General features: G+C 39.6%; 1 protein-coding gene and 1 long non-coding RNA gene across 16 annotated transcripts; one reads left to right on the top strand and one right to left on the bottom strand.

Moving 5' to 3' along the window:
* Positions 1-15142: 15142 nt before the first annotated feature.
* Positions 15143-24681, bottom strand: lqf (epsin homolog lqf). 15 transcript variants are annotated; one of them, XM_089259842.1, is made up of 11 exons: positions 24212-24681; positions 21188-21361; positions 20448-20536; positions 19719-20377; positions 18990-19659; positions 18833-18926; positions 18508-18773; positions 18339-18440; positions 17590-18084; positions 16847-16923; positions 15143-16597 (listed from the first exon to the last, which is right to left on the bottom strand). In XM_089259842.1, coding segments are annotated over exons 2-10 (2406 nt in total). In that variant the 5' UTR covers positions 21189-21361; positions 24212-24681; the 3' UTR covers positions 15143-16597; positions 16847-16893. The 15 variants fall into 15 exon arrangements, with proteins under 15 accessions (XP_089115968.1, XP_089115969.1, XP_089115970.1 ...); XM_089259843.1 differs by lacking the exon at positions 16847-16923 and having other exon boundaries at positions 17590-17982; positions 18333-18440; positions 24212-24680; XM_089259844.1 differs by lacking the exon at positions 16847-16923 and having other exon boundaries at positions 17590-17979; positions 18333-18440; positions 24212-24680.
* Positions 22183-24266, top strand: LOC149091354 (uncharacterized). Its single transcript, XR_016196731.1, has 2 exons — positions 22183-22528; positions 23741-24266. It is a non-coding gene; the product is annotated as an uncharacterized LOC149091354 (long non-coding RNA).
* Positions 24682-25162: the final 481 nt, after the last annotated feature.

Genomic DNA, 25162 nt, shown 5'->3' with positions numbered 1-25162 from the left:
AAAAACTCCAAAAGAAATTACGATGTAAACATGTGAAATATTAATGGGCAGCTCCATCAACGAGGGCAGTATGAGAAAGATGACAGACAATCATAAATAATTACATATTTTTTATAGATATCTCTCCTTTCTTTATCAATTTTTTCTTATCTATACATTCAATCAGGGCAACTGCTGTGACCACCCTCGTTTGACTGTTTGCGTTGGTGTCGCTGTGTGTGTGCTGGCCGCGTAGGTGTCTTGTGCGGTCAAGCGCATAAATCAGCGCGACAGTTAAGCAGACATTCGTCCATTCGGGCACTCGCTCATGCGTCAGCCAAACAAAAGACTTAGGCAACGAACGCGACACTGTTGCAACGAAATGCGTTTTATGGCCAAAGCATAACATGTGGCAACAGCTGCATCGCCGAAACGTAGCATATTCTTAACCATATGTCTGCAGCTATAACTATGCGAATGAGAGATGTAGATGGAGCAGGAGTAGGAGTGGGAGACGGGCAGTCAGGAGCGGTGGACAGACCCAGCCCCAATCCCTGTCTCAATCCCTATTTCAAACTGAACTGCGCTAATTCGTGACTACTTTGTTGTACATTATTGTTGTTGCTGTTGTTATTTTTATTGTGCTGCCGTCAAGCAAAAGCCCTAAATTTAACAATAATAGCGAGAAAAACAGAATTTTGCATATGTTTAACGAATTTTGCATGCGCTTTAGGGAAGTGAAAGGCGAAATGGATTATATATATTTATATACTAAAGTTAAGAGTTAAGTTCCAATGATAATTATTATTAATATTATTTAATGGGATATTAATTATTTCAGCTGCAGAGTTTTAGACAATAATTATTATAGACTTAGAAGAATAAAGAGTACAAAAAAATGATTATAATTTCCTTAAAATATGTTGGTATATATATTTAAAACATTTACCATAGTTATATAGATATATAATTAAAATTATTTCAATTTAATTCAAATGCTTCACAATCTGAAGAGGCGAATATCTTGTTTTTAATATTTGTTAAGCAAATAATTTATTATAATTTTTAGCGAATTTCCAATAAATAAGTAAAACAATTCTGAAAATTGTATAGCCAACTCAATAGCTTAATTTAATGAGTTATTAAATTGAAGGCAATTTGATAATTGTTTAATATTTACAAATCCAGCCAAATAGTAAAAATAAAACGTTCAAGCATAATATAATAAATAGTAAATAATAATAAATAATAAAAGCTTAGCTGTACGGATGGAAATGCTCAAGTCATTTATCTCTGATCTAATGTAAAAATTCATCAGTTAGGGATCTGGTTTATTATATCTCCCTTATCTATCTACCCAGTGTGAGCATGGTAACAAAGCCTATTGAATAGTCTTGACAGCCCAGAAACTGAAGCATATTGAAACGCAAATTGAGGGAGTCTGATGCTAAGCTGTGCTGCCAGACGCTGTCAGAGGACTGGCAGGCCCAGGCCGCAAAACGTTAGCGACTTGCTGCTACCGCGACGTGTGAGTCATGTGCTAGATCATTTCAGGCAATATACACAAACACATATACCTATAATGTATGTATGTATGTAGACATATGTGTGCACTTTACTTTTGTTTTCAAAGCGCCAGAGCCAGAGCCAGACCCTGTTCCAGTCACAGTTTGAAAAGTCCCAGCTATATTCCCAGTTGTCAGTTTGTGGGGCTTGTTTCGATTTCAGTCTCATTTTTTGTTGTTGTTGTATTTTGTTTTCGTTAAGAGTTTTTCTTCTTCAGCAATTCGACAGCATTTGGTTGTCGCCGACGACAAAGATAGAAATCGCATGACACGATCTTGTAGCCCGAAACAGGCGCCAGTAACCCAGTTTTCAGGTTTTGGCCAACAACAACAACAACAACAGCGAGCGACTCCCTTGGCCAAATGAAAATGAAACGTTTTGGGCATAAATAAATAATGACAATACTCGTACTCGTATTCGTACAACAGCCACCAAAACAGGCAACAACAAATGAGCGCCAACTAACTATCTCTCTCTCTCTCGCTCTCTCTCTCACTCTGCTGCATTTGCATTTGTTTTGCTGCTGCGGCATTTGCTTGTTTGTTTTTCAAGTTGTTGCGGCCTAACAACGACCGCACCAACCGTCTGCCCATTGTCTGCTTTATTTCATTTACTTGGTTGTTTTAGCCTTAGCCTTTTTTATGCTGTGTGGCTGGCATTTTTCTAGATTTGCCAACCACCCCCAAAAAACATGCGCTGAACTCTGACATCGTCCGACAAACAAACAAACAAACAAACAGCGAGCTGAGCTGCTCCTGTTGCTCATACAACTGGGCGCCTACACTGCGCGAAAATTGGCCTGCCTTGGGCCATCCATGCACAGTTCACAGTATGTGTTGTTGGTGCATTGAACTTCGTTAGCCAAGCCCATAAATTGATTGATTTTCCGCTAACAATGAACGCTTGATTTATTGCCATCGCCTGTTCGCTCAATTCTAGGTTTCACTTTCAGTTTCGACAGTCCGTCACCCACACGACGTGAGCCAATCGCCAATCTGGGAAAGCTCGACGAGTGTGCGGTGGATGCACCCTATGCGTCGGTAGCCGGGTCGTCTCTGCCCGTCCGTCTGTCCGTCTGTCCGTCTATCTGTCTGTCTGCCAGTCATCTCGGTCTGCAGCGGTGCGATGCCAAGAGTTGCATTTTCTACAACAAATCAAGGTGACTGGACATCAAGATAAAAACATAACAAACGATTTGACTAAGCCAGCCAGTAATAGGCAACAGCAACAACAACCGCTAACCGTTATTGTTATTGCTATTGGCCTGGCTCTGAGTCGAGCTGAGGCCTGGCTCCTACTCCTTCTCCTTGAGCCGGGCGCACCAAATTTGGTGCGAAACTGAAGCTGCGTTGTCGCAGTCTCCCATTTCTTTTCTTTTTCTCCATTTTTTTCAGCTTGCAGGCTGTCATGGACATCGCACAGTGGTTCAAGCGGCTAAGGTATTTATCCAAGAGACAGAATTTCAGTGGCCTAAACCTATTTGACATGGAAAGTTTGTAGAGCAGACAAAAATGTGGAAGGAGCTCAGACTCGAATATTTATAGAGTAAATCTAGCCAACTATAACTCTAAAGACTATTACGTATACAGATCTAAGATGTACTGCCTCGTTAGCATAATATATAAAATGCATACACGTATATACTATTCAGATCTTTCAGAATATATCTATATATGTACATGAATATATTATCTCTTAATCTGAGCTTAATGAAAAAAATAACTCTTGTATCCGACAATCTTTCTATGGTATATACATATAATCACTGCACGCAAGTCTCAGAGTTGAATTATTTTCAGCATTTCAAAGTTAATGTAGGCTTAAAATTCTTAGTATGCCCTAAACAATATCTGGTACATTAAATATAAATATATACTTATATCTATTATATACCTATCCACTCTATTCTATATATATATAGCCCATAACTTTTTCCCATTTAATATACATATATATGCATTACACATGTATCTCTCTCTTACCTTCTTTATAACACCCCCATCCTACCATTTCTCTGCTGTTTGTTCCACTGTGCTAAAGTCGTGGCTGTCGTCGTCATATTGAAATTGAAAATAAGAATCGTATTTGGTAATTGTAATGAAAGCGAAAGGAGTGAAAACTTTTTTCCTTCAGTGTGTGTGTGTGTGTGTGTGTGAGCGCTAAGTACGAGTGCGAGTGCGATGTGGACTATGTGTGCAGAGTTTTTGTTTTGTTAGTTTTGGTCACAAAGATAGATCACCAAGGATTGTCGCAGTCACTTTCTATACACACACACACACACACACACATAGAGAGAGAGACATAGACAGAAATACGCACAGTTCAATGACACAGCAAAGCAGCGCGGATCAGAGCTGGCAATCTGAAGTGGACTTGTGCCTAGAGGCCCAACACTTATCGCTAGCTAAGCCACTAAATAGCAATAACAACAACAACAACAACAACAACAACAACTGAAAAATACCAATCGAAACCTTTTGACATTTTTATCACGCACAGCCGAGCCGAATGCTAATTGACCTTGACATGCGGAAGATTTTTCGAATGCGTGCGGCTGATGCACTTCACGGAATAAACAGCAAAAATAAAAACGAAAGACTCAGGCAACGAACTTGAGACAAGAGTGAGAGAAGGCCCTCGCTGCAGCTGCCAAGTGTTTACCTGTGTGTTGGGTGTTGCAACACCAACTACACCAAGTGTTAATTGCAATTGGATTCAGTGTGACCAGATTGCGCAAATCATTTCTAATTAACACAAGCCAAAACAAAATTTATCGATCCATAAGTAGCTGTAAATTTGTTGTTGTTGGGCTGTTAATTAAACTGAATTGGTTTTCCATTTCATTTTTGTTATTTTTTTTTTTATCTTCGTCTTGGTTATAGTTTAACGCCCAGCTTGTTGCGCATACCATTTTGTTTTGTTATACGGTCATACTAATTAACAACATGCAACTCGGACAAGTGCATATTAAATATATGATAAACACAATAAAAATGTAAAAGTGCAGTGCGCGAGGTAGGCGACTGAGGCGAGGGAGGCGTGGCCATAAAAATGACACCAGCCGAGAGACGGAGGCGACACTTCACCTTGAGCCGCGTGGCAGCTTGTTCACGTTGTTATTTTTAAAACTTTATTTTTCACGGCTACAACTTTACTTTGTTTGCCTTAATGTCCGGCGCGATAAAATGAAATTTTACACACTGCGCGCGGCATTCAAAAAGAAAACAGCAAATTGAAAATTCGAAAAGTGAAGCCAAGGTTGCAGCAGCAGCAGCAGCCAGCTTCCAATCCCCATCTTCAGCTCCTGCCCAGCTTGGCGACACTTTGTGACGCATTGGCACTAAAATTGATAACTCTATTGGCCATTCAGCTAGCGGCCATCAATTGCTCACCTGTTGATTGATTTCGCTGATTGCCAACACGTTTTCCATTTGCATTTCAAGCACTCACACACACACATGCGCACATGCACACTCTCGCACACACGTGCACACATTTATGGCGGCCAATTATAATTAATTTCCATGCCTCAACGCCCGGGCAACTGCAACTGCAACTCTGCTCTCACCTGTCCACCTGTTCACCTGTCCGCCCGTCCATCCGTCTGCCCGTCTGTCGCATCATCGCAGAATGCGCTGCATTTTGTCAATATGCAAAATGGAAAAGAGGAAAAAACAAAAACACGAACGAAACGAAATGAAAAAGAGGAAAACGAAAGTCAATTGCTGAACTGAGTTGTTGACTAACTGACCAACTGACTGACAGCAGCAGCTCTCACAAAATGCCAAACAGCGCACGGTCCGCTTAACTGTTTGCCGTTCAATAAACGACCCAGACCCAGACCCAGACCCACTGAAACAGACAGGCCGCGTGGCAGACCCAGAGACAGGCCCAGAGACAATCTCAGTGACAGACTCAGTGACAGTGAAATGCCCAGAGGCGGACCCAGTGATGGGCAGAGAGACAGACTAAGGGCCACAGATGCACCCAGAGGCAGACACAGGTACAGAGTATAAATTGATGCAGCCAAAGGCAGGCAAGGAAGATAAGATTAAAGCTTAGATTCAGATTCGGAGGTGGATGGAGGCACAAGGAATGACTTGCTGATTCAGATGGATAGCCAGACCTAGAGCAAGAGACATCTAGAAAGCGCATAAGACTAAAAGAAATTAGAAATAGACTGCATATTGTATTAGCTATAATATATGTGTTCAAAGACAAAAGCTCTTTCGACAATAAAAGGGAAACTGAAAGCTTGGATACATTTATAAGAGAAACCCAAAACATAATTATGAAATAACTTATAGTAAACGAGAAAAAAGTTGTAGATGACAGCCTGGAAATGCTTAAAATAATAGGTAAGGCTCAGATACTAGCTCGACAGAAAAGGTTGGAAAGAAAAATATAATATAGAATTATTTCATCATGATATCGAAAATACAAGATCATTAAAAGCAACAATATAGGTAAAAAGTTTAGACAGAAACGGAAAATGAATTATATTATAAGGGATAATTAGCTGTTTTATAATACAATACGATCGTTGTTTCAACCGTGCTCAAGCACGGTCGGTATACCCGGAAGTGCGTTAAGCCATATAAGATTATCTGGGGACCAGAATAACCGCACGGATGCTATAAGCAGAGTCGTTATAACCGGATTCTACTGTATAAATATGGAAAAAAAAATAGGCTATTCTCTTACGACAACAGCTGCATATTCTCATATAGGAAAGCCCATTAAAAGCTTGAACTAAAAAGTAAATAAAAAGTGAATTTAAAGATAACAGTCGAGCATGCGTATAACAGAAAGCAAACTACATTCATATGACAACAGCTGTATATTCTTAAACTGAAAAGCTCATTAAAAGCTTAGAGCAGAAGCCGAAAGCCGCTGCTTACGGCTGATACGCTTATCTGCCCACCTAACGGCTCGAGACGCTTTGAAGAACTTTCAATTGCAGTGGAAAGCAAACAGAGTCGAAGACCTTGAGCGTCAATACAGATCTGTGCAGTGAATGGAAGATGAGAGTTGAGAGCGGAGAGTTGAGAGCTGAGACAGACTCGATGAGACAATTTGGATGACATCTAAAGGTCATCGCATTTTGCGTAGATGCGCTGCATTGCAATTGAACAATTATTTAGATTGTCTTTTGATTTCATTATGAAAGTTGCAAAGGCGCAACAAATGCAACAGTTGTTGCCTCTTGCCCGTTGCCTGTTGCTTGTTGCCTGTTGCATGTTGCGGGCAATTGAATAAAGGCGAGCGAGAGAAAAAAAAAACCCTTTTCATGTTTGCTACAACATTTGCGAGCAACAACAATTGGCGGCGCATTGGCTTTGTACTTGTCGTAGTTGTTGTTGCTCGTTGTTGTTGTTGTTGTTGCTTTAGTTGTTTCCTATTAACGATAAAAATCACATGACACGAACTGGTTGGCGATTTGGCCTCGACTGCAGCCAAAGAGTCGTTGCCTATATTTATTTTTATTTTAAGTCTTTTTTGGCGCCGGCGCTAGTAACCCACTTAAATCCTTAACACATACACATACACAGACAGAGATATGGACAGATGGACAGATGGACAGAGATTTGCGTTGGCCAATTATGCCACATTAAACGCTCAACATGAGGCATGGGACATGGGGCATGGTGCATGGTGCACGGTGCATGGTGCATGGTGCATGGTGCATGCTGCATACGTTGAACGTGCCTCCATTCAGGCTTGTTGCACATTACGCAACGCCAGCGTCAATTAAATCAGTTTTACTCCAAATATTTTAAAGGCAATGTCAACATAAAGGATGCCACTGCACACATATATATATCTGTGTGTGTGTATGTATTTATGGCTCAATATATTGACAAGGGCTGGCCGCCTTTGGCGCTGGTCACGCCTGATTGAATTTATGTCTGCTCCGCATTGCACTCCAATTGTTGTTTACACAAAACTTTCACAAATTAACCCAAGCCCAAAAAACCTGTGAACTAAGAAGAAAAAAAAAAACATAAAACAACACACACAAAAAAAGGGCTGCTGCGGCAGTGAAAAAATGCGCTTGCAACGAGTTGTTGCGCCAGCGATTCGATTAAAATGCTGCACATTTAATTGGAAGCAAGCGGGTCGCGCATTCTGGGTGGCCGGCACAGTGGGACTATTTGGCAATGGACGCGGCAAAGTTGAAATGAGTATGAATGAAAAAGAACAAATATAAAGAAGATGAAAAGAGATGAGTAAAGTATAAGAAGAATGGCAGAGATTGCATAGATGGTGAGGGAAAAGAACAGAGATTAAAAGATAGTTGAAGAGAGAAATGAATAAAAACAGAAGAGGAGAAATAATAGAAAGCAATGCACAATAGCGAAAATATATGAGCAAAAATATAAATATGAGAATAGAGAAAAAGCATATAGAACAGATAATAAGAGAACAGAATGAAAGGATTGATGAAAGAATGAGATATAAAGAAAAGCAAAGGGGATGCACTCAAAGGAAAGCGAAAATCAGGTAAGTTATCCTGTGATTCCATAAGAAAATATATTATTAACACTGAACGTAAAGGGAAAAAAAAGGTATAGAAACAGGAGATATTACAATAGATAATTGCAACAGGTAGGAAGACAATAGAGATAATATAAGAAGACATTGAAAAAAAAAAGATAAAATAAAAGAATCCATATTTAAGTATAAAGAAGTGCAGAAAGGGCGAACTACAGAAAAATAAATCTAAAAATATGTATGTATATAAATAAAGAGAAGAAAATATCTTATTGGTCATCTGACCAATAGGTCAACCCTTCTACATCTATATATAAAGCAAGTCAGCACAGATCCGACTATAAAACATTATGAGCTCACCCCTAAAGATGTGGGTTAAAAAGTTTTCCACTTTTACTCTATACTTTGTGCACTAAAGATATTACTTAATAGAAATATATGTACAAAAGCTTGTTGTTATCTTCCTCCCATCAGAAATGTCATTTCCGCCCACTGTGCGCTGTTTCAAATTGCTGTTGCGGCGATCGGTCAAGTGCAAGTGGTTATTTAAAGAATCGGTTAAAGAGCGTCGCATCGAGTGTCCAATGTTGGCGCCCCCATATGATGTTTTTTTTTCGTCGTCGTCGTTGTTGTTGTTGTTGTCATTATTTTGGGGGAAGAAAGTTGAGCGACAGTTGCAACAGCAGCAGCAGCAGCAGCAGCAACGGCAGCAGCAACAGTTGCTGCGGCAGCGTTTCATGTGTTGTTAAGTGAAATGAAAAGTGCATAAATAAATCTGCCGCCTCCTGTGGCAAGCGCAGCGGCGCATTCACTGCGCTTGCTACCGATAAGAATCGAAGCTGGCCAAAAAACAAAAAATACAACAAAAATTCAGCAGCGCCGCACAAAAGAACTTTCGCTTTCGATTTGGGCAACTTTTTGTTGTTACTCTGCCTCCTTTTCTTTATTTATTTCTTTCTTTCTTTCTTTTTGATTTGTAAGTAAAAGTGCGAGTGCATTATTTAAGCCAAGTTTGGTTATTGAAATGCAACCGGTCGCCCATGTGAAAATAGTCAGACAGATGGACGGCAAGACGAGCAGACAGACTGGTGGTCAGCCAACTGCATGCTATACGCACAGCAATGGTCAGTGGAATAAGTACATGTGAGATAATAAATGGGGCTGAGTGTTGAGGGCAGCACTGACAGCATTTAGAGGGTTGTTAATATAGTGAGAATAGGTAGGAGAAACTTGGAAGCAGCTAAGAAGATTCTCTATAGGAAAATATGTAAAATATATATACAAAATATAATATAATATGGATATGCATTTTAAGATATATGAGCTATAAATGTCGAGATATTATATGTGTGTGATTCCTAGGCTCAGCAAGCACCTTACCTTAACAATTTCTCTGTGATATTAGGTAATCTACTTACTCCCATCTTAAAATGATTCTGTTTACAAAATTCCTTGACTCCGCCTTCTATATTCCAAAATTTCCTGAACTCTCCATAATCACTTATATATATACATATATATTTCTTTGATATCATAATTTTAGTCCCCCGCTCGCATCACACACTTCACGCTTTCTCGCTCGGCTACGCCTGTCGCCAGCTGTGGCTATTTGTGTGCCCCAGCCTGTACTTACACGTACTTAACAGCAATTATGCTCAGTTTAATGAGCCGCTGAAGTTGCCTGTCATGCTGCCAGACTGACTCTGATGGATGAGATTGCATAAGCGGGCAGGCGCATGGCAACACATTGTCAACAACATTGGAGCCCCAACTCCTGCGCTGCCGGTCTCCTGCTGCTCGACCAGCGACACAATCACGATCGCTTTCACTGTGTAGAATCGTTTAGAAGTGCGGCCGGAATGATATTTGCTTGTTAAGTCGATGCGGCGCAACGAGTGATAGTAAAAGTGATAGTCGTTTTTTCAATACCAGATTATTATGGCTTAAATATTTTACGACTTATATAACCACACACACACACCGTACACACCGCACACTCACACACGCACAGTCGCACACGTCAAAGCAATTAAGCTACCAAAACACACACACACACACACACACACACACAGACACAGACAGAGCCACGCACATCGGGGCACTTTTCTAATTAATTTCGAAATAAAAAAATCTCAATAAAATTTCATTTTCATTGACAGCCGCTTTTCAACTGCACTGCACCGCAGATGAGGCTAGCCAACAACAACAACAACTAAGACAACAACAACAACAACAACAACTTTGGTACACTTAATTGACAAGTGTGAAACTTTCGATTTCTATACACCCATTGACACAGAAATATGCCCAAGTCGAAGAGTCTCATGCCTTGATTTGTTATATCTAAATGTCACAATTTTCCAAGACGTCGGGGGCGTGGCTACTTGCAACAAGGTGTGCTGCCTCACGGCCTGCCTGCCTGCCTGCCTACCTATCTGGCTGCCTGACTGCCTGCCTGCCTGTCTGACTGCCTCTGCAATCTGTTATCGACTCGTCTGATGGCTTCGCCTGATAATTATTTGATATGCCTGAGAAGCCGAGTGTTAAACTGGCAGCAGAAAACGTTCAAATTAAATGATTAACTAACATTTGCCTGATCCCGTCGAGTGGCATATTCGCTTCTTTATTTGCTTTGGCTGCCGGAGGAACGTGCCAAATAGGTGAAATTTCTGACTATAACAGATCTCTTTCGCGCTACCTCTCCCTCTCCCTCCCCCTCTCTCTCTTCTCTCTCTCTATCACTCTCTCGTGCTCAAGTGCTGCTCTGTGGCGATTTGATGCCACTACAAACTACATATACTATATATAAACAACTCAATATGTTTCAATTATTGCCGGCGGCGCTCGTATGAAAAAAAAAATCACTTTTTTTTCAACAAAAAGGAAAGTTGTCATATATCTCAATTGAACAGCTTAATTGTGTAGCGAGGCTGCTTTTCGACTTTGAGTGTGGCTTCATTAAATATGAAGAACTATGAGAAATTTGCTAGCGACAGAGTGGAGCGGGGGAGGTAGTTGGACTGGCTGCAGCTAGTGAGTGATAGCAGGAGATGAAGAACGGGGTAATTAACTAACTTAAGTTAGTTTTAATGTTGTTTTTTTTTTCAATATTCCTATTGCTTTCTACAGCTATCATTGGATATGTGATATGATCTATAGAGGTATCATATATTTGCTGATACCTTTCACTGAATTTATAGATTTTTTTTGGATAACCAAAATACCATCTCTCTCTCTCTCTCTCTCCAAGCTGCAAGGCCACATCCCCTACTCTCCATACATCTCTGAACTAATCCTTTCGCTTCTTCATTACTTAGAATTTTATATCCCAAAATATTCCTAACAATATAATATCCGGCTATCATTAAAAGTCACGCGATTTAAGTCTTGTCAGTGCTCGCATCAGCAACCTTAGAATATTTCAATTCAGCAAAGAAAAAACCTCATGTTAGTTCAGAACTTCATATGCCAAGCCAAAGGCCGCTTGCGAATGCGCTCAAGGATTGATTTCCCAGAAATGCGATTCTCATCTCGTTTATATATTTTCAGCTCTTGACAACCCATAATTAAAAATCAATTTGGCGCGCTTAGAAGCGGCTCATGTCAGTTTCTAGCAAACATACAAAGCGTGTATTATGCAAGAGCCGACAGGCAACAAAGTCTATCCATTTTTATTTTTGTTTTTTTTTTATTTATGTATGAAAAAATGAAGCGACTTGGAAGGGGCTGATAGACCTGAAGATATCTTGTACTATGAGTATAATTTTAAATAGTTATATTGAGAGGGAGAGGTGTATGGAACTAAGTATTTATAGTAAACTTAGCTTAGATGCAACTGCGTATATATTATTAAGTCTCCAGATAGTATGATTTTAAGGAAATTCTTTTATAAGAATTGTTCGTTATATTAGAGTATATATTTTAAATTTCAGCTGAAAAGCTTTAAAAGGTTTCGAGATTGCTGCAAACATATCTAAATGAAATATCTAAAGATGAAAAACTGTATTTATATATTTACATACTTCTTCCCTCTGCTATCAGTCATCTATCCACCTATCGATCTACTAAAACATTACACCCCATTCAGCCCATTTTCATGGGTATACCAAAATAATAATAATAAAGTTTGTGCCCCAAGTCTTTTGTTTTGTCAAAGGTGCAGGCAACATAGCCAGCAGTCGCATCAACGTGAGCTCAACATATCAACACAAATATCTGAAAACAAACACATATAACATATATAATACACACATACATATACCCATGTACATATGTATTTGTATAGGTAGGCTCTGTCGGTTATGCGGAGTTCACGCTATGTCAAGCATGATTTTGTTGTTGCTCCGGGGCTGAGTGGTTAAGTGTAGCTGCCGTCGCCTTCCCAGCTGCCATAGAGACTCATTAATGAGCGCACAAACTGGCATTTGACAGATTTTTTAATTAAACCATACAAATTGCAATTTTTCATGGCTTTTGCGCTTTTTCAGTTACCCATATATTTTTCTTATTTTTTCTCGCGTTCTCTTTCCCTCTCTCTCTCTTCGTAAATAAACTGAAATGGCAAATGCGAGCACGCAGCTGCCCTATTTAACCCTAAAAGTGTTATGCTTACCGAAAATGTTATTCATTTTATGCTTAATTAATCTTTAATATGCAAACATATTCGCCGAAGATCGTGAAATGCTTTTCGTTTGTCTCTTCAGTTATGTCTTTATTAATGTTATTTACATTTATGTCTAATTAAGGTTAAGTTACATATCTAAGTAGATTGCATAGTGAGTTTAGACAATGGACCTAGGACTTGGGGTATGTAAAAATAGTATTACATCATTCATATTTAATACTTTAATCCTTTTTATATTATCCTATTGGAATGTGTGTAAAGCTCTTCATAATTCCACCTAAAGTTTCCTCCAAGCTTAACGTTATACAAATTATGAATAATTATCTAATTCTCTGCTCTATCAAATACGTATAATAAATCTCTGCTCTCAACTTTTCAAACTGCTTTTCTATCCACTCGTAATCGATAAAAGCTCTTTTTATCAAACAAAAAATTTACATACGCACTTAGCTAATGAATTACGCTATGTTTACGTAATCATCATCGTTATGAACAGTATAAACAACATTATCATGATCATCATCATCATCATCGAGTTGCAACTAGTCTGCCCGTGTTGCTCCTTTCACTTTCTGCACAGCGAGTGCCTAATTATTCCTAGCCGCCTACACGGCATCCCCCCGCAGCACCCCAGCTCCAGCTACCACTTCTTCCCCAACTCCTGCATTGTCCGTAGCTGAGATTTCGCACATAATTAAATTGCGCAAAAATTTACATGAAATTAATCGTTTTATTGTTGTGTCTCGCTGGCATGTGCCATGCGGAAGCGTCGCCCTACCAAAAATGGACACCGAAAAAACAAAAAACCGTAGAAAAAACGGTAGCCAATGTCCACTCCAGGCAGCTCCACAAAAAGCAGCCGCAACTCGCAAGATTTATGCGCCAGCCCGTGAAGGCAACAATTATTGAGGCATTTGCCAAAAGACAAAAGCAAAGGCAAAGATTCATTAGATTTCTTGCTTTCAACTCATTTCACTTTCGCAAAGCGTAATTACGTCACCTAGATGATTATTCGGCGAAATGCATGGAAGTAAATATTTATGTGAGGTCTGGAAATGTGGTGCAGCCATATGAAGATTCTTTGAATTGGGTTCTTTCAACTATTGACCGAAAGTCAAGTAGAAAAGTTTAAACATGGCTCTCACTAGCTCTGACTACAACTGAATCCCAGCCATACATCTCTAGCGATCCGCTCATCAATGCCATTAAGCACTCCTAACTGGAAATGGAAGCTCTTAACTTGTAATTCATTTTAATGGACTCTGGCCTTAGCTAAAATGGATCACTGCCGAACATAATCTTTCATAGATTTGAAATATATATTTATACAAAACAAAACTGATTGAAAATAAGTTTTAAAGAACTCTAGCCTTGGCTAGAATATATAGATGTCAAATATACATTTAAATATACATATTAGATATTACTGAAAACTACTTTGAAAGAACTTTAACCTCAGCTAGATTATCTAATTCTACATATAGCTATCAATGATATGGTTGCATTCCAAAATCAATAATATTTATCTATAGTATATATTGTTAAACAATATTAAAAAGAACTCTACCCTCAGCTAGACTTTCGCATTCTCTAAATAGATCACATATATAAGTATTTATTTACTTATAATATGTATGGACATCTCTAATCCCTAAGCTATTTCAACTTCCATTTCACATCAATAAACTTTGCTAGCAATTTGATTCGTATTTGTAAGACTTATCCGCTTATTTGAGCTCTCATCTTCCTTCCTTGATCTAACATCAATATTCAGCAACTCAGCTCAGCGATGTTTTTGTTTTTCTCCCATTTTCTTTATTCGTTTTTTTTTTCTGTTTTGAAATTTGTGTAAATTATGTATTTGTGCACTTTTGATTTCATTTAAACGAAGTTTCCTGATGGCCCCCAGCGCATGTCAAATATCAAAACCAAATCGCGTCGGCCAGCCACTTGCGCAACACCACATCCACCACATCCACTAAATCCACTACATCCACATCCACCACATTCACGTAGCATCCAAAATATCATTGCCATATGCGGTGGGCGTGCTCCGTTAATGCCACCGCCGCCGCCGCCGTTGCCGCCGCTGCTGCTGCTGCTGCATTGGGTGCTGCGCCCCCTCCTGGAATTAACATAATCGTGCTCAGCCTCTGCCGCCACCCTGCCCTCCTCTCCTGGCCAGAGCAAAGTGTTGAGAGCTGGCGATGGCTGTCAAGTGGTGGCTGCTGGGCATGCGAGATGAGGATGTGAGTTGACGTTGGCAATGGGCGGGGGGCTGCAGGCAGGCAGGAGACGGGAGGCAGGAGACAAATTTATGCCCGTGCAAACGTTTAGCACTTTTCGCCCCACTCTTGTGCAATGCGAGCAGTCGAAATTTGCAGGCTTTTGACTTTTCGAGTGTTTTTTGTCTTTCGTTTGATGTTTTTGGTTAAAATAAAGTTTTTAATTTTATGAAAATATGATTTAAAATTTTACTTTTCATTTTTAGCACAAGTGTGTGTGTCTATATATATGTGTGTGTGTATGTTTAGCTATATGTATATATATAATATATATGTATATGCGTGTGTAAATCTCTTGAAGCATTTCCACATAAATTTTTGTTTTATGTTTTTTATATTTTGTTGTATTTTCTGGTTTTTTTTTTTTTAATCATTAAGTTACGCTTAGACAAAATATTTACGTATTCTAACCTAAATGTATACCATTTCTTTTGTTTAGCATTCATTAATAATAATATATTGTTTATATAATTTTTGCTTGTTTTGCTTTTGTTTTGTAAATTTGAAACTATTTGCTATAAAAATGTTCAACAGCAAAATTATATGCATTGCATTTTGTTTTTGAAAGGTGGCCCAAAAACACATAGCGCACATATATTCTATTTTTTTTTTTTTTTGCATTTCTTTTTTTTTTTTTGATTTGTGGTTTTTTTTTTCTTTTTTGAAAAATTTCATAAAAATTGTTGTTAATAAAAATCCAACGTTTCGCTTTTGAAAATAAATGTCGCAAAAAACGTAAAATATTTTTTTTTTAAATTTACAATTACAAAGCACAGACACAAAAACTGTTTGTTGTTGTTGTGGTTGTTGTTAATTTGAATATCCTCTCGACAATGCACAGATTAATAATTTCTTCTTGTTTTAAAGCTATATAACAACAATTCAATTTCTGATCTGAAGCGATCCTCAAAACTATTTTCATCTTTCATACGTTTTTGCTTGATCAATTCATTTTTGGTTTCTACAACAACATTTAACAGCTAGGAAATAAATTACTGAATTAGGCAGCCAATCGGGGTACTTGACTCGGATGTGGATCGTTTACAATTGTTGATGCATAGGCTGAAGACCCTCAGTGCTGTTGTTGCTCATATTATCATTATTATAATTATTATTAGCTATACATTTGGAGTTGATTTCTATTACAAATATGTTTAAAAGCCGACAGAGAGGGAGAAGGGAGAGAGAGAGAGTGGGAGAGAACCTATTTTAAAAAAAACTGTTGAAGCCTACACATTGCACGTAACTATGTTTGTTTATGTTGCAGCTGTTGTTGTTGTTGTTGTTGTTGTTGTTGTTGTAGTGGTTGGTTCACTCATACAACACATCACATATTTTACAGTTTAATAATACTTTCTTACACATAATTTTGTTATCAGTGAGTTAGTGAATATATTCAGTTTTGTTGTTATTGCTGCTGTATGGTTGCTGCTGTTGTTGTTGTCTTCTTCTTCTTCTTCTCCTTCTCTTTCTTGTTCCCCGTCAATGTGTTGCGATTGCTGCTGCGGTTATTGTTGTTGTGGTTTTAGCTGCTGCCAGTTGCTGCTGTTGCTCATGCTGATTGATTGGCTGATTGTTTGACTCCTTAGGACAAAAACGGATTTGTAGCGGCTGCCTCAGGTTTTATCCACGGCATATTGTTGTTTTGCTGCAAGAATTCAATTCGAAATATTAGTTTAAATAACACTCAAACATCGAAGCTAAATCAAGCAAATCTACATGCAATTTTTTTTTTTTTCTAGCAGCTACGTTCGATTATATTAGTTGGTTAGTCAAGTGTAGTTTAGGTTTAGGTTTTTGTTTTTTTTTGTTTCGCCAGCTAGTGGGCATATTGTGGCTTTAGTTGCTAGTATTATTTGGGATAGCAGAGCATGCACATTCGAAAAAAACATTTTACCCATTTGCATTGTATTTATGGCATATTATTGCATTATTGTTTGTGTTTTATTTAAGCGTCCAAGCCTCCATTGTTGGCTACAATTAGAAAATATTATGATCAACTGTGTTTATACTCAATTTTGTTTCAGTTTTTCTTCAGCAGTTTAGCAGCTGCTTGTTAACAATGATTACTTAAGTTTTTTAGGCGTATTTCAAGGATAGAGAGAGAGAGAGTGACTAAGCGTTAGACAGGGAATGAAACTTTAGAGATTTGGATATACAATTAGAATACGATAAGAGTACAAAGTATATTCATTGAATCTAGAATTAATCTAGGGATTAAGACTCTATAAAGTTTATCTTAAACAAAAATTATTTTAGTTTTTCGAAACATTTTTATATAGTATGGAATTTATATCGTATATCTTAGTTATAAGCATTACAACTCAAATTAGAGCTTTGCCTATAGCGTAAATTTTGAAGTAAACAGTTAGTTAATTCAGTTTCATTCCCTGCGAGGCACTTAAGGCATTCTCTGGCATTTTTTTTTTAAGGAAATCATACACAAAAGAAAATCAAAATAATATCAAAAACACATCATAAATAAACAACAAACTAAATAAAACTCAAGCAAAGCAACAACAAATCGCAAATCTGTTTCGGTTTCTGTTTCTGTGTCTGGCAATATCAAGTAGCAGCAATAAGGAGAACTGCAGAACGACGAGCAACAGGATTAGGGCAACAAGTCTCCGACCAACTCACTTCCAGTTTGCAATAGGTGCCGCCCATGGCTGGGTTCGGATTGCCATAGATGCCGCTAGGGGGCGCCACGTTGCCGCTGTCATGGCCCAATGGGGAAATGCTCACGCCCGGCGTATCGGCCAATGATTCGGATAGGGCGCTGCTATAGCTATGCGTATAGGGCGAATAGCCGGGAGTATTGTAATTGCTGCTGCCATATTGCACCGAGGGCGATGGGGCCGAGGGGCTGTGGTAATATGAATGCTGCTGCGTTGGCGATTCACCCAGTATATCCATGTTGCGTATGTTGTCAATGCCGGGACTAGTGTAGCCATAGCTATGATTATAAAAATTGTTGTTGCCGCTCTGTGGATTGTTGTTGTTGTTGTTGTTGTTGCTATTATAAAACTGCTGCTGTGGACGGGACAGGGTAGGGGGTTTATTGAAGGCGCCTAGCAGCTGAAAGTCATCCATTAACTGCAAGCTAGTTGGACGCATCGGCTTTAGAGGATCGGGCTATGATTCGATTCGATTCGATTCGATTCGATTTGGATTTGAATTGTTGCATGCAACAGTTGCTCAAAATGTCAAAGCAAATTAAATATACATTTAAAAGGAAACAAAATGCAATGAAGAGAAAGAGAGGAAACGATAATAGTAGAGAAGTAAAAAGTAAAAGAATTACCCATAAATAATGATTAGACTAATCGCAGAAAGAATCTTAAACAATATTGATATATGGCAGCCACATAAACCTAGCCCACACTCACCTGAGAGGCTGCGCTGACGCCACCGGTAACCGGCGCCCACGGATCCTGATTCATATTGACGGGAAAGGGCGGCTGTTGTTTCAATTGATTGATGGACGGCACCTGATTTGATTGACAACAACAACGATAATTAGATACAAGTCTCTAGAGAATTTCTAATCATATTTACGGCTGGCTGTTGCTGCTGGAATAGATTCGTTTTGGGTGGCATCACATTGTCCGCGAATGGATTGTAGGCGGGCGCCAGTCCTGACTGTGTCTGTGGCGTATTTGGCTTAATTAGATTATCCAAATTAACCAGCGCTGAATTTTCGCCAAGGAATGCAAGCGGATCACGATAGGGCTTCTTTGTGGTGGCACCTGTTGATGGGTGCACTGAGCCGCTGTTGTTGCCATAGTTCGACGAAAGCGGGTCCATATCGTCCAGCAGCGAAGCTGTCGAGCAATCGAAACTAGTTAGCCAATTGAGCTGATTGAGGATCGGGTTAACATACCATTGTTGTTATTGGAGGCATTAGAATTCTTATGTTCGGCACTTTTATTGCGATTGGTTATCAAATCGAACTCATCAAAGTCGGGTGATTGTTTCTACAAGACGAGAGAGGAAGGAGATTAGCTTGAAGCGTTTATCATTACTGGTGAAATGCTCACCTTAATCGCGCCTGTCTGCATTGCCTTCCAGGGATCATCCAAGTTGGACGCACTTGGTTGCGCTGCTGTCCAGGGATCTGCTGAAGCAGCTGGCGCTGCAGCAGCTGCTGGCTGTGGCTCGCTTAGCCAAGGATCCGCAGAGGCACCATTGCTGGCCGCGTGTGTTGTAGGTGGAGCAGCAGCCAATCCGGGGCTGACTGCTGTTTTGGTCAGCCACGCGTCCGCAGGCGCTGGCGCTGCTATGCGACCATTTTGATTGGCATTGCCGTTCGTTTGTAGCCAACCCTCGTTGGAGGAGCCCGATGCCACGGATGGTGACTGTGTGCGCAGGCCCCAGGCATCGCCAGGTCCGCCCAATGCCTGAGGTGGCGCCTGTGCACCAGCTCCCAGCGGTACACCTGCACTCATAATCGTACGTGGCGCAGCCGCTGGATGCCACGGATCGACGTGGGGCGAGGCGGCAGCGCCTGACCAAGGATCTGACAGTTGACTAGCTGCACGGTTCGGAGGCGCAGCCCAGGGATCCACAACAGCTGCAGCGCCGCCAGCAGCGCCCAATGGTGGACTTGAAATGCTTGTCGCGCCCAGCGAGATGTCCAGCAAATCCAGCAAATGACTCTGTTGTTGCTCCTCCTTCTTAGGCGCCGAAATGGGTCGTCCACTAGAATCTCTGTTGTAGTGGGAGTAATATTAATAAGTGAGTTATCAAATTTATTCAATTACACTTACTTGAAGTCCTGCTCACTCTGGCTCAGTGCTAACTGCAGACGCACATCGTCGCTTCGCCGCTTGGCCTCCTCCTGCTCGGCTTCCTCCCGCGACATGGCCATCGCCAGCTGCAACTGCAGCTCCTCCTCGCCAGCTGTCTGTGGACGCACCATTTCCAGCTCGGACGCGTTTTTGGGCGGCTCCTCTTGCCAGCCCGGCGGCATGTCACGCTGTGAGGGTCCATCAATGTAGCCATCGCTGCCAAAGCCACTCGGATGCAGAGCAAAGCGTTCTTTGGCTTTCAACGCCTTCACACGCTCGTTCTTGAGCCTCTCATCGTCCTTGAGCAGATTAACCAGCTGTTTGGCCTTTTCGCGCACATGCGTACCCTGATCCTTGCCCTCCTCATAGTAGACAAACTCGCGCAACGTCTGTATGGCAAATATGTTCTCCTTGCACTGCTGGGCAACCTTATCGGTGCCCGTCTTAATCAGATACTCGAGCAGTATGAGCGCCTTGTAGACATGGCGCCAATTCTTGCCATGATCATTCAAGCGTTTCCATATCATTTGCATTATCTCCGAGAAGGCAACCACATTGTACGTCAGATCGGCTATCTCGGCCATAATCGTGGCCGATGGCCCCCATGGATCATTGGAAGTTGCCTCGCGTACCTTGACCTGACAATACGAGAGAAAAGGGATGTGTGAGTGATTTGGATGATACTAAGGACATTTCAATTCAACTTACCTGTGCATCGGAATAGTTGTGCGCGAGATTTTTGATGTTTCTGCGTAGCCCGGCGACATTGACCTGCATATCGTCTTTTTGTTTTCTCACTGTGTGACGAAAGGATTGAAGAGGCGTATTAACATGGCTAGAACTGACTGAATACAATTCTCTGCGTCTACAGTTTATGTTTGTACTAATACTCTAGATCTGCTAAACCTTTCTCACGAAATTTCTTATTCAAATCAAATTTATGTTTTGCTCGAATTTTGTATCTAAACATTTAAATGCTACCAAAAACAAAATGAATTCTGTATTGAAATGACTGTCACAATATACTTTATATATGTATATGTATATGAGAATATACAATCAATACAAACAGTAAAACACAAGAAATTTCACATATGTCGCACAGGGGCGCATCCGATCTTTGACAAAATAATTTTTTTTATAAACTATTACATGTAAAATTATATGGGGTGGGCGTGTATCTATGTGTATGTGTGTGTGTGTGTGTTTTGTCCAAAAACTGAAAAACAAATGCGTGTGGTTTATACATTTTCAGAAAACAACAATAAAATTCTTAGCTACTGTTCAACTGAAAGCTCGGCTTAAAGCTTCAAACAACTGTTATACTCATGTTCACATTTATAGTGTCATGTATCAAATATAGATGTTAATAATATATGTATATATCAAGAAATCAAAGGCGGTGTATTTTAAGTAAAAGTTTATGCAAAGAAAACATTAAGACTTACTTTTCGGTTTGTTTTTGTTTTTTGTTTCTTTGCGATTGACTTATACAAGTAGATATTTTGTTTGCTTTTGCTTATTTGCTTTCTCTATATGCTCTATATATAGGAGGTGTTTTTTAATTGCTTGAATTTGTCTTTAGCTTTATTGTTTTGCTGTTATAAGTGCTCCAAAGCAAGCTAAGTATGAGATACAAGATAATACAATCAAAATACATAGTATAAGAGTACATTGAGATATATGTATATATTTGTAAGTATATATAGAATTAGAAGAGTTGTGAAGTATTAGGGCACATTAAAACAATAAGTGCAATGAAATTATATAACTTTAACGAGAACATAAGAAAAGTAAACTAAATTGTGCTCGCGGTGCAGGTCCAAGTTCAAGTCTAGAATAGACCCACAACACCCTAAACACGCCGGAGGTACTTGTAATTCAATTTGCATAAAAAAATAATAGATAAAAGCAAACAAACGAGTAAAAACTAATAAACAGCTACGAACAAAGTCGAGAATGAAATGCTCTTTGCAAGCAACGCAGACAGACAAAAGCTGAGTGTTATGTATGTTAGTTGTATAAGAGAAAATATAAGACTGGTGTGCTAATTACACACAGTAGATCTTGGCAATATACCCTTTCCTGTCACAGAAGCCACATAAATGCAGCAAACAGACAGCGACAATGGGAAAGGGTATTTGCTATAAATAGCAAAAGTTTGGAATAAGCAAAATTGCAGCTAAGCTGCATTATACAAAACAAAATGAGAAATAACTATAACTGTTGTTATATTATCACTGACAGAAAATCGAACAAATCGAAGCAGAAGGAAGGTGTCTATGTATGCTGCCCGACCTTCGACTGTTAATCAATTAAACAACAAAAAACACAAACTAATTTCACATGTGTTAATGCAATTAAATACAATTTCTTATTTCTTTTAATGATTTGTAAACAAACATTTTAGCGAATGTTTTTGCGATGCTTTAGAGTAGCACATAAACAACACAAGTTAATACACAAATCACGTCAGAGATCAAGGAGATTTTACGACATTGCCTAATTTCAAGCTGATAAGATATCAGCGCGCAATAAGAGTTTATTCTATTTGCTGTCACTCAGAGCCAGAGCCAGACGCAGAGCCAGAGGCAGGTAGACAATTAGCACACATATATTTCGACATCACGAGAATCGAGAACGAGTTGGAATGCGTAGTAATTGCCGTTAAAGTGTGAGTGAGTAACGCACTTGACACATATTGGAGCCGGCTTCAAAAGAAACTTCGTGCAGATTTCGAACTCGAAAAGAGCACAAGAGTTCGAAACTAGTCGAACGAGTCTACCTATGTGTAAATGAGTGCAAGTGTGTGTGTGTGTAAGTTTTTGTGAATGCTGCGAGATTCATTGACCGCTGCTCAGTTGTAATAATGGGCCGTGCGTGCAGATCAGTGAGAGAAAGAGAGAATGAGATAGACACAGAGAGCAGTTGAAATGCGGACCGGTGGCTAGCGGTTTGTTTGTTTTGTTTTGTTTCCTCTCGCTCTTTGCTCGCTGCAGCAGAAAAGTAGTAAAAAGCAACACGAATAATTTAATTAAATGTCGCACAAGAAACAAAAAATACAAAAACAAGCAAATTTAGTCAAATTAATTGAGGAAGTGAGGGGGAGGTGCATTGGCCTGAACTTGAGCCAGACAGGCCATTAGCGCGAAAGAGAAAGGGAGCTCGGCGAATTCGTGGGGTGGTTGTTACGACGCGAACTTTCTTTGTTGTGACGCTTTATTTTTGCACTTGACTTTTGCAGTGACGACGACGACGACGACGACGACGGCGACGTTTTTATTGCCAAAAATATATTAGGGTGTATGGGTGTGCATGTGTGCGTGTAGATATAAACTGAACAGCTTGCGACCAGAGAAGCCTTGAATTTAACGTCAAGTTCAATGAACGGCTGGCCAAAAAACAATTCGCACAACGGAAGCGCAGCAGCAGCAGCGGGCGAGAGCTTTGCCGAGATCGAGATCACAAGCGAGACTGAGCAGGCGAATGAGTGCGTGATGCGAATTGATACGAATGTTATTTAAATGGCAACCAACAAGCAACAACAAGCACACTCGAGCACACACATTAGAGAAAATATTCCGTGCTCTTTGTGTGTTGTTGTCTAATGCCATTATGAACCCCTTTGTTTGCGGCTTGTCCGTTTTATCGTTTAGCGCAACGTTGCGAATGTGTGGAATCGATAATGGGGGTATGTGTAGTCGAAGGTCAGTCAGCATTTGCATAGCGTAGCCCACTGTGCAGGTCTCTGATCTTACACTCGCTCTCTTCCTCTCCGACTCTCTATCTCTCTCTCTTATTACTAATGTTGCATTTGGTGCATACGGGCGTTAAATGTGGGGCGTATGCATTGCATTTGTGTGTGAGTGTATGCCTATATGAGCGTGTGCGTGAGCGTTTGCTTGTGTGTGTGTAGCTGTGTGATAACAAATCGAAAACGAAAATAAAGATTAGATTTCATAACTGCATATGTGTGTGAATTTGTATATTTATATTTATAGTTGGTATGCATTGAAACCTGATATAGAAAGACACCTTCATTCATTAGTCACTTCTATCGCGGCGAAATGGGCAACATAAACCAGTTCCAACTATGACTAAGCGGCGAGGCGGCGGCGAAACAAGCCGGCGAAAATACACAGTAACAACTGTTATCAACAAAATAAATATACTATATAAATAAAAAAAATAAATCATAGCTACAACTACGAAAACTATTAAGAAGCGCGCACAGTTATTATTATTTCCTTAGTGCACAACGAATATAACAACTTCCGTTAAGTGAGGCACACATTTGTGACGTACATTCACGTATACACATACATGTACACATCTGTACAATATGCTTGCCTTGTTTACAGTATTCGCTGCCAATAATAAAATATATATATAAAAAAAATTAACAAAATACAAACACAAAGAAGCAAACTAAAGAGAAATGCTCGCCCCAAACGCTGCCCACGTCCGCTTACCTGCTGCAATACTTCTTCTCTCCGCTCTGTGCGTTGCGTTTGCTGCAGTTAGCTAGTCCGTGTTTGTTGTCTGTGTGTGTATGGGGATGTGTGTGCGTGTATCTGTGTAGGTGTGTGTATATAGTGTATAGTGTTTCTATATCTGTATATGTGTGTCTGTGTGGAGCTCCAAGAAACAACGACAACTACTCCTCCCAGCTAGTTTGATATATTTTTACGACTTTCTTTTTGTACACCCGACACAGTCACAAGACGATGACAACAGACGGCGACGTCAACAAAATTGCAATAGAAACCAATTATATGCAGTTGTAGTGTACGCGTTATTTACACAATTCTTTGCACAAAACACACAATTGTTAGCCAAATATTATATGAAACAGAGCAATGGATTTCCTTGTTTTGTATGGCTTTTGCGATTGCTTTCTTTTTCTGCTGCTGTTTTGCTCCGTCTCCTATCGCTGACGATGGTATAACTAGAGAAAAGAAGTTATGCGATATATCGATATAATAGTGGAGATGAAACTACGTGCTATAGCTATCGATGGCTCAACGCGACTGTCGATTAAAAAAGCTAAAACTGAAATTAGAAGAGGACCAAATGAGAATTGAAAAAATTCAAGTTATTATGTTTCTTATATTTATTTCTTATAATAGTATTGAATTAGTTCTATTTTATCGAAGCAGCTAATGCAAGTCATGGTCATAATATCGATAAGTATGTTAACTAACGTTGTCGTGTTATTGAGAAGCCGCCACACAATGTTAGTGCATGAATACTGTTAATTAACAGCAAATATTATTTATAGCTATCGAAATTGGTTTCTGGCGCGAGCATTTGAAAACATTTTATAGTCGACTTAGGCATAAATGCAATATTGAAACAAATAATTCTTTTTCTTTACGACTTTATTTAGAATACCATTTTCATTTTCGTTTATATAATTACGC

This window comes from Drosophila navojoa, chromosome 4, assembly GCF_054131105.1.
Source record: "Drosophila navojoa isolate 15081-1374.11 chromosome 4, UAZ_NAV_1.0, whole genome shotgun sequence".
NCBI classification, from domain to species: Eukaryota; Metazoa; Arthropoda; class Insecta; order Diptera; family Drosophilidae; genus Drosophila; species Drosophila navojoa.
This window is presented reverse-complemented; position numbering and strand designations above follow the sequence as displayed.